This window comes from Spea bombifrons, chromosome 5 (assembly GCF_027358695.1).
Source record: "Spea bombifrons isolate aSpeBom1 chromosome 5, aSpeBom1.2.pri, whole genome shotgun sequence".
Classification (NCBI taxonomy): Eukaryota; Metazoa; Chordata; class Amphibia; order Anura; family Pelobatidae; genus Spea; species Spea bombifrons.
This window is the reverse complement of record NC_071091.1, coordinates 88,822,089-88,832,484: the sequence shown is the minus strand read 5'-3', so window position 1 is coordinate 88,832,484 and position 10,396 is coordinate 88,822,089. Positions and strand designations below refer to the sequence as shown.

General features: G+C 38.3%; 1 protein-coding gene across 2 annotated transcripts; it reads left to right on the top strand.

Annotated features, from left to right (window-relative positions):
• The first annotated feature begins 495 nt into the window (after positions 1–495).
• On the top strand, positions 496–10,185 carry ORC5 (origin recognition complex subunit 5). 2 transcript variants are annotated; one of them, XM_053466493.1, is made up of 15 exons: positions 496–533; positions 940–1,076; positions 1,927–2,019; positions 3,181–3,384; positions 3,906–3,980; positions 4,319–4,430; positions 5,007–5,137; positions 5,355–5,403; positions 6,181–6,271; positions 6,644–6,696; positions 7,123–7,235; positions 7,919–7,966; positions 8,251–8,361; positions 9,499–9,611; positions 9,989–10,185. In XM_053466493.1, exons 2-15 carry the CDS (start codon positions 975–977, stop codon positions 10,032–10,034), a joined length of 1,341 nt encoding a protein of 446 aa, XP_053322468.1. In that variant the 5' UTR covers positions 496–533; positions 940–974; the 3' UTR covers positions 10,035–10,185. The 2 variants fall into 2 exon arrangements, with proteins under 2 accessions (XP_053322468.1, XP_053322467.1); XM_053466492.1 differs by having other exon boundaries at positions 497–650.
• The last annotated feature ends 211 nt before the right edge of the window (positions 10,186–10,396 follow it).

Sequence of the window (10,396 nt, the reverse complement as noted above, 5' to 3'; positions counted from 1 at the left end):
GAGAGAGAAATTTCGCCTAAAGCAGCAAAAATTGCTCTTTACAGTAAGACCTACACAGATCGTGCCGAGTGAGTTTTAGCAGAATATGCTGGGGTATAAACGGACAAATACAGTAGAGGCTGCATCAGCTGTGACGAAGTGTATATTGTGACATTAGGGGCTGCGTCACTACTTGTGGCGAATGGCGACCATCAGGGCTTGTGTCAGTTGAGGAGGTTCATATTGTTACATTATCGGCTGCATTCGTTGCAGGAATGCAGCCCCCTGCTAGTTACCGGCAGTGTGCGCCGTTACGATGGTTACATGTGGGATAGTTTTAAATTAACAATAATCACGACTCGGAGTAAACCTCATAGACTTCTGTCGATAGACAGGCATCCGTCTAACGTCTCTCTAAAAGTGCGCGCAGTATTACTCCAAGGGGAGGAGCTATGACCTGGCGGGATCATGCGTCAACCCTACAAACCGGAAGTATGGCTGACGGGCTCTCGAATTAGAGGCTGCTAGTCGGTGCGAGTGCCGGTTATGGAGGAGTTAGTTCCACGTCATGGTTAACGAGTGTCTCTTATATGCTTGCAATTAATCCTCGAATGAAAGGAAGCAGGTGACCGGCTTTCTGCGCCAAGAGTGTGGTCGGTGAAAAGTCTCTGGTAATGTCCCTACATATGCTGGGGCTCTGCATTTCTGGAAGCTCATCAGTGGTCTGCCCCTGCTGCTGAGTCTCCTTTAGCCACTGGATGAGTGTGGTAGGGGTTGGAGTAAACGGCATTCTAACTAAAATCGCGTTGAGCTTCTCCAGAACACCCCGCTGCATGTCCATTTGTGCTAACAAAAGAAAAGGCCGAGTTTCAGTGATGTGAAATAAGTTTTAAGTTAAAATTGGCAGTTTTGGGTTAAAGATGTTACACTTCATCCCACTCATTACACTGTTTACTGCAGATGGTGTGCTGACCCTGGAAAAAAGGACAGTCGGCATGGAGCATCACGCGTATGAGGAGGAAAAACTCCAAAAATTACAGCAGCTTATCTTATGCCGGGATGCTCAGGTTTCCACACTCTTGTCGATATTTGGAGAGGTAAGAGATTTATCAAAATGTGACTTTTTGTGTTTAGAAATTAATAATCATTTAAAATACTGCAGTTCAAAAGTTTGGGACTCTTAGAAATGTCCTTGTTTTTGAATGAAAAGCAAATTCTGTCCATTAAAATAATATGAAATGGATCAGGAATCCAGCGCAGATGGGGTTAATGACTCACTGTTGCAATGGCACGTTGTGTTCGCTAATCCAAGTTTGCATTTAAAAAGTTAATTGGGCATTAGAAAACCATTTTGCAGATATGTTACTGCTAGAAATATCCCCAAAGAAGTGACCCCAAACTTTTGGTAACGTATATTGGGGGGGGGAGAGATCTGCTTAAAGAAGCACAATATTGCCATCATAGTTGAGAATTCTCACAAACATCCGTGTTCGCTGCTTTCTTGTTAAACTGCAATCCACTTTACCCTTCACGTTTAGTCACTCACCAAATATCTCTTGGATTCTCCTGTTCTGTACTTATTCTCTGTAACTCCATGGTCCTGTCGGATTGTCCTCCGCTTGTTCTAGCTATTAACACTCCCTGAAAACCCACCTGTTCAGTGTAGCATACAGTCCTTCCAAAACATGCATTTTGGAAATAGATTTATTTTCCACACCATTAAGGGCTCCAAGCTGGCGTTTTCTTCTTGTGACCTTTGCTGCAATAATGTTTTCCCTCTCCCAAGCAATCTCACCTTCTGTCCCATCCCTCCTCAACCTCCTAATAGACAAAAGCAGGGCCGGCTTCTCTCCCGTACCCATGTGTTTATACATGTTCATCTTTAATTATGTATTCTTTAATATAGTAGTATTGATAATAAAAATGCTTTTTCTTTTCTGTCTACAGCGTCAGCACCTTAGCTTTCCCTCCATCTTTATTTATGGTCACACTGGCACTGGGAAGACGTACATCCTGGAGACTCTGCTGAGCACACTAGAGGTAAGTTCACAGACCTCTATCATCAGTTTAATAATATTTTCTGCCTTGTTATGCATTATCACTGTTATTTACATGTTAACAGATATCAACATTGCATCATGTATTATTATTATTTATTGTTTTATATAGCGCCATCAAATTCCGTAGCGCTGTACAGTGGGTAGACATAACAAGTAGTATGTAACCTAACAAATTGACTAACAGAGACGGGGGCTCCTGCTCATGGGCCATTTGATCTTATCACGTGTAATACATGTGCTTCTACATATTGTAAAATGGGTATAAAATTTGTTTTTGCTATTTTGCTTTTTTCAGTTCTTTTCTCTTAGCTTTGCGTAGTATTTAACCCATTAACTACTACTGATATGCCAGTCAGGTCACAGAAAAACAAGCAGTTAAGGACGATTGATATGCCAGAGTTAATGGCGTTTAGTAGGTGTTATAGCAATGCCTCAATACAGATATGGGTAACGCTCCAGGGTGATCACATTCACCATAATGAAAGGCTGCCTTTCAAATATAGCGCTGCTGCCAGAAGGATCAAGGCATTTAGCAAAACCACAAAAAAAAAAAACCCCAGTGTGCCGTGTGATCGCTCTCCAGAGAGATCACAAGCGCCATAATGTAAGGAAGTGTGCCCTTAAAATATGACACTCCTCCTCCTGGCAAGAGCTTCAGAAGCGATCACTGATCTCTTCCATAGCTCAGGGAGTGTTGCTTCATAATGAACATTCAATGAAATTCATTAGCATAGTCACTGATTAGGAAGAGAGGGTTTTTAACCCTTTCCTTGCCATTAATCACAGCATAGTCATTGATCTTGTGCAGTAGCAATTTTTAGGGGTGTATTTTTTTATGTAATTTTTAATTCATTATTGTTTTTCGAATTAAATAATTTCAGTTGCGCATTTCAGTTTTTCCACCCATGTCCTATTTGGGGCATATTTGAAGACCGCTAATTCGATTTACCTCCATTAAACCACTTTTTTATTATTAAACTAGACACCTTAGGGTATTTTAAATGGTATTTTAACACCAGCTGTTTAAATGTAGCAGACATAAGGCATGTTGACCTTGTTGGTGTTTTAATTTATGTGGAAGAGAATATCATGTTCTTTGTGCTTTAATTATATATTTTTTTCTTCTGTCATGTTTCTCCAGCTTCCCAGCGCTGTCATAAATTGCATTGAGTGTTTTTCACCAAGGCTGCTGTTCGAAGAAATACTGAATAAGCTCCACAACCACTGCCCTGCTCCAGAAAATGACTTTTCTTCTTATGAAAGATGTGATTCTTTGAATGATTTTGTCAGATTGTTTAAAAAGGCTATTTCGTGTCAAGGTTTAGAAAAAGAGACCGTTTACATTGTGAGTATAAAACACACGATGTTACGAGGATGTTTACTTGTAACATTTATTACTGCTCTTAAATGAGATTCCATAGATTTGTAATTAAGTTTTTAATTAACTGTAGTTTTAAATCCTATTGCAGCCCCCAATAAGTGACATGCATAACTGCACTAAATGTAAATATGGCCCTGCAGAAACTGGTGTGATATAGTTGGCTAAAATGATGCACATTTCTGGCTTAACCTTTGACAGAATCCATAACTAAAAAAAATACATATTTTGTTCCTTTTTAGGTGCAGCTGGTGCTAATCTATTTCTAGCAGGAACTGATCAGTTTACACATAGTGCAGACACTAATTGTGTTTTGCAGTTGTGCTGTTTTATGACGGAAGCATTATATATATATATATATATATATTGCTTCTGTCATAAAACAGCGCAACTGTTACATCCCTCAATGTTTGGATTTCAAACAAAGCCACACTGGCTGAAGCCTGATATAACCTGTACTGATGTAGAAACATGCTCTTAATTATTAGGTCTTGGATAAGGCTGAAATGCTTCGTGAAATGGATGCAAACCTCTTGCCTGGCTTTCTCAGGTTACAGGAACTGGTGAGTTCTGGTATTAAAGTGCATCACTAGTGCAATCAAGTTTTTATTAATATTGGAATACTAAAACAGGCACTGATTTCAACTGCATTAAATCTTCGTTTAAATGGAAAATAAATCGTCATAATTGCTATTTTGTGTCACTTGCTGACTAGTAAATACCAGGTCAGTGTGAATAAAATGTAAATCTATGTATTTTGTCAGTTCATGTTTTCAAATCTGCTTCAGAGCAGTTCTCGCCTATTTTAAGCTTTATGCTATGATATCTTGATTCCCTTTGGGATGCGATCTTCAGATATGCATTAAAATGTATTCATGCTTTTTTTTCTTTTATATTTTAGACAGAGAGTTATGTGACAGTGATCTTTCTAAGTGAAATTGTTTGGGAAACATTCCAGCCCAGCACTGGGTGCCTTGAACCACTGACCTTTTATTTTGCTGACTACAGTAAAGGTATTGATTTTATTATAAATATAATACTGTTTAATCATACTGTACCTTTTGAGATTCAGTTGCTTCACGTTAACAAAACTTCTATGCTGTAAACTGTGCCAGCCATGATACTAATGTGCTCACAGTGGGACCCGCACTGGGAAATATTAGTTATTCTCTACCAGCTCATCCTAGGGTTCTGGGTCGGCCACACTACCTTCAAAAACGCAAATATGAGTGCTGTCTAAACCGCCTGGCGTTCGTTACCCCCCCCCCCTTAATGTGGCAATTACATTTTTAATGTTTCTACAAATGTAGACATATTGAAGACTTTGTCTTCATTTTGAATGTTTATTGTGTTAGCCACAGCCCATACAACCTAAAGAAAATCCACTGTAGCCTGTAGTGAATGTAAAACCTTTTGGAGAGCTTGCCATGCATTGGCAGATTGGTGTTGTTTGCTATGGGATAAGCCACATTTGTAAAGCATGTGCCATAGTGTGTATATTCAGCGATCTTGGTGGCAGCCTGGAATGAGTCTCCATTGTTGATGTTGGTGGTCTGCGTAATGTGAGACGCCCCCTTCTTGTTTTGCAGCGGAACTTCAAAGGATCCTATCCAGCGACTATCCTCCAGAGTACTCTCCAGAATTCTATGCTTCATATATTAATATCCTCCTTGGCGTATTTTACACTGTCTGTAGAGACATAAAAGAGCTTAGGCATTTGGTAATGACATTATTTTTAAAATATATTTTTTTTTTACTTTTTTTCCTGCATTCTGTATTGACTTTCATAGCTTCACAATTACATTGGGGTTGATTCACTAAAAAGGGGACTTTGCGGGAGGGTTGTGGTTTCAACTTTTATCTTCATGTTTTCTCTGCCTTTAGTGAATAAACCCTATTTATGATGATAATGTAACATATTCATTTTTTTCACACAGGCTGCCCTGAATTTCCCAAAATACTGTGAACCTATAATTAAAGGGGAAGGTAGGTTTCAAGCATCAATTTTGTGTATGTGATGCACAGCAAAACATTGAGAAAACTAGAAACTGTTATTAAGACAACTTATCTGGTTTAAAAGTAAAAACACAAATACTGTATATAGAATGGTAGAATGTCTATCTGGTCAACCCAAAAAAGATGAGATGTGCAGTGGGAGATGTGCAGTACTATAATGGCTCAAACAATTAGTCTCTGAAGCCTGCACCGCGCAGGTTTTGTAAGCGTATGCGTACCTTATTGTAAAAATCAACTGGCCCACTAAAATAAATGTAAAACTTCTAATGAAATCATGTTGGAAAAGAGCGCCGCAAAAAACCTCGGACAACCTCATCCTACCTGTCGTCGTATTCTCTATCTCATCAAAACTCTGCCGCTTGAAAAACTGTTGGGCCTGGTGAACTGGCCACGGTTTAGTACGTCTTTAAAACTTCCACTACTGTTTGCAAAACTTCAGATGATATTTAAATGTATACATTTTTGTGATTTTGCTGGAGCAAAGTATATTTATAAGAGTTGCACTACTTCCATGAAGTGGACCCTTTTAAATGCATTGTGTATGATAAACAGTTTGCAATATTATAATATACTTTGTTTGGTTTACATAATTTGCAACAATGCATATCAATGCATAGGACTCTTATTAAGTGGAGCAATTTTACACAATTTCAAAAAAGATTTTTGGTCCTTGATTGCAAAGACATTGTGTGTGTGTATGGGTACATGTATGTGTAATATGTGTATTTTTTCCTCTCCTCTGTTTAGTAAAAGAAAATGACTCTCACAAACTGTTTCGAAACATTGAACCTCATTTGAAGAGAGCCATGCAGACTGTTTATCTCAGAGAGATATCGAGGTAAAATAATTATTTTCTGTTCTTTTGGATTGTATTTTAATATAACATATACGAATAATGGATTTCCCATTATGTAGTTTGTGTTTAATCTTCGTAGAAGCATTTTTTTTTTAATTTTAATTCCTTATTGATATAAGTTGATCTCAAGACATTTTTCCTAAAGTAATATTTTCATTAGTTAAGCACCTTATCACCGACGACATTCATGCTTGGAGGCCATCTTCACAAAGTAAAATACAGGAATATGTATTAAGCTACCATTTTGTGCAGGGATCTGAAATATTGCTGGGGGGGGGTTGAGAAATTTCTGAATGGCTACTCTTATTGTCCAGCCCTGGTCTTGCATTCTTGTTTGTAACAATCTGTCCTCAGCTCACAGTGGGAGAAGATGCAGAATGAAGACCGAGAAGCCGCGCAACTCAAAGGTAGATCTCAAGTGACTTATTTTTCTCAAATATTCTAAAGCACACTTGACAAAAATCTTTATTAAATATACGTTCAATGTTTAATACGTGTTTGGTGTGTAATTATTGTTTAAAGCAAGGTATATTGATTGGGTCACAGGACCTTTGCAACATTATTTTAGTGTTAAACAAGAAGCTGCAGTGAAATGACACTTTGGTATTTAAGAGTAAAACATTTTCTTTGCTCTTTAAAAAGTACAAGTCGTACCGAACAGACCTAGAATGTATTTTAATAATGCTTTCAGGATAAATTAAGTAGTTAAAAAACGGTAGGTTCCTAAGTGGATATTGTTCATGTCCTACTTAATGTTGGCACTTGTTTTTGTCCATTGTTTTAGATATTTTGGGTATAGGGTAGCAATTTAATTAAATATTCTTGTTTCGCAGGATTATCTGCACACGCTCATGTAGAATTGCCATATTATTCCAAATTCCTGCTCATTGCGGCATACTTAGCCTCCTTCAATCCTGCGAGAACAGACAAACGATTCTTCCTAAAGGTACAAAGTCTGGTGTAGAGTAGTGGTTGAAATCTGTTTCAGAAGCTGCTTGATATGTTCTTCACGTGTGAATTGACAGAGGTTGGCACAGTAGGAAAGAAGCGAATTGTGGGACAACAAATGGGGCGTTAAGAGCAGGGATACACGAAAATGCAGTTCTGTTGCGGACACTACACGCACTGGCTGTAATAATGACATCACACCACGTTAACTGAAACACTTAATTTGTCACATCTGTGACATTTACTAAGCACCAGCTGATTATCCCTTTAACACATCTATATGTATAGGTACATAAGAAAAGGTGGCAGCATGTACTGTACCTCTTTGGCATGATGTTCAGTAGTGGCAGTCACTGTCAGGCAGTCTGGCTTACTGCTGAAAGATGTGTAATGGGGTGCTGATCCACAACTAGAATACAACTTCCCCGTCGCAGTAAGTAATGCTGACCCCCTTGTGCAAGGTCTATGGAGTAGAGAAAAGACCCACCAGAGTCTGTACCAACTTTGCTGGGATCTATGATTGCTCCTCCTGCTAGCTAATCGGACACCTTGCGATCGGCATTGCAGGGCTATATAGCCGTACTTGCTGATGAGTGTGATTAGGACAGGAGATCAGAGGGAGAAACAAAGGTTCTCGCCATTCCAAATTGACAAAAATTTTGTATTTCTATTTTCTTTTAGCACCATGGCAAAATTAAGAAGACAGATTTTCTGAAAAAGCATGAAAAGGTATGAAAAGTGAAAAATTTAATATGAAGAAGGCAAACACCAGCATCCATTGCTCATGAAAGAACAATGATTCACTCACGCCACACACGAGTAATGTTTCTGTTTTGAAAAAAATAAATAGTGATCATTTAGACTAACTTGGTTTACTTTCTTAATCCATGGTAAGACAAGCATATGACATCCCTTTAGATGAGTTGCAATAACAGACAACAAATGTTAGCCTTTTATTGATTCAGTGTGCATACTTTATCTATTTTTGATATGTTTACAATCCTTACTTGCAGACTACCAATCACCTACTTGGTCCCAAGCCGTTCCCCTTGGACAGACTATTGGCCATTTTATACAGTATCGTGGATAGTAGGGTCGCACCCACTGCAAATATCTTCTCCCAGGTAAACTTGATAAATAGTTAAAGTAGCAACAGGATTCCACTGTGTACTGAAACTTAGTAACTAACTTAAAAGAGCATCCTATCTAATAAATCTTCAATTTTTAATAGGATCTGGCTAAAATTTGAAGGTTTATCAAGCTATAATGCAAACTACTCCCACTTTAACCCTCACAGGACGATGACAGTGATACAGATAACCTTTCTAACACTAAATAGTGACCATAATCGACGGACCCTCCACACGTTTAGTAAACCCTTTGTGGTCCTGTCCACCTCTATATAACTGCCTAAGTACAGCCTAATATTCCTTCATGGATCAAAAAATAAAACTCAAACTATACTAACATAGACATGACACACGTTTCTTTGTAGTCATCCCTACGGCATCACCAGGGGATATACTATGAGCACAGAGAAGAACACTGGACACGCAGGGTCCTAATTGGCTTAACAGTTTACAGGAAAGGAGTCTGTTTACCAGTTTACACGTTATGTGTAAGACAGTGGTATGTCAATACTTGTTTGTGCAAAGTATCTGAAGATGCATAATCAGAAATAAGCTTCATATGGAAATAAGCTTCATGTGGAAGTCTTCATATGGAATTCAGAAAAGTATGTTAAGTGCAATTTTTAACAGCTTGTAGTGATAAATGCAACATTTAGAAATTATAAGGTGGTTGCAATATTGGATACGTTTTTCATAAAACTGTCCTTCACATGACTTAAATTGTCCAAACGGTGAATCGCCAATCGTAAGGGTTGACAGTGTTGTTCATATAAGTTTATGGTAGGATACACAAACCTTATCCTGCCATTCGCATTATCTGCAGATGGTAATGGACATTCTAGATGTTTCCTTTTTTTACAGTTAACAATAATGCATAATGCCCAGAAGGGTACCGCATAGCAAGCACTTGTTTATATAGTTAACTAAAGGAGCTGTTATTTGCAATTTACATCCACTTCCAAGTCCTTTGGAGACTGAGCTAATGTTCTTGGGGATTAATAGGTTCAAAATTTAAACCCACATTTTCAGCTGAGCCAATGGTGTACAAATTGCTCTTTCTGAATACATTGTGGGCATTGTGTTCATCTTGCTGTAACTGTTAACCAATAATCTAATTCCTTTTTTTAATAGATTTCTTCTCTTGTGACACTGCAGCTTCTGACCACAGTTGGCCACGATGATCAACTTGATGCGCCAAAGTACAAATGTACAGTGTCATTAGATTTTATCAGAGCCATATCAAGGTTTGTTAAACTATGTTCTATGGGTATCAGAGATGTCATCACACCCCTTCAAAGTTAACTGCCTGAGGTATAGCAATCATCCACAAATTATAGTAATTGTAGCAGCCCTCCGCCTAGTACGTATGCTCACTCCCTTCTTCTGGTGTGTAAAACCCATTCTTGTATATATCCTCTTATCTTGTCTGACTCCTAGTTTCAGTCCTGCTCTCACATGGTGCCAGATATCCTGCAACTACTGCAGGGTCACAATATATATGGCTCTGCCTCCCTGAGCATGACGGCCCTTTTGGACTGGTCCACAGGGGATAGTCCCACCCCTGTTTTTAAGGAATTTCATTTTAAATTGTTTCACTGAATTGCATTTATTTTTGTTTCAGGACTGTGAATTTCGACATAATAAGGTATTTGTATGATTTTCTTTGAGAACTTTTTTGTGTCAACTTTGCAAGCACTTCATCTTTCAAGGATGTCAAGAATCCAAACTGAAAACAGAGCCACAGAATGTTTTAAAAGGCAAGGCCTTTTCAGACACTATCCCATCCTCGTACCAATTATTTGTAATAAAATGGTATCTTTGTAAGGTGTGGCTGTTTTGTGTCCTATTTGGTTACTAATTCACTGTAATCTCCAACAGCAGTTTATTTTTAGAATAAATCTGGGATTGACAATTTCCCCAAACTATCATGGCACGTTGTTCAGTTGCCTACATATGTTTGCATTGAATATTTCATTAATTTTGTGTATGTGGCTTCTGGAATCTCTGGATTATTTTGGGCTCTTGTTTT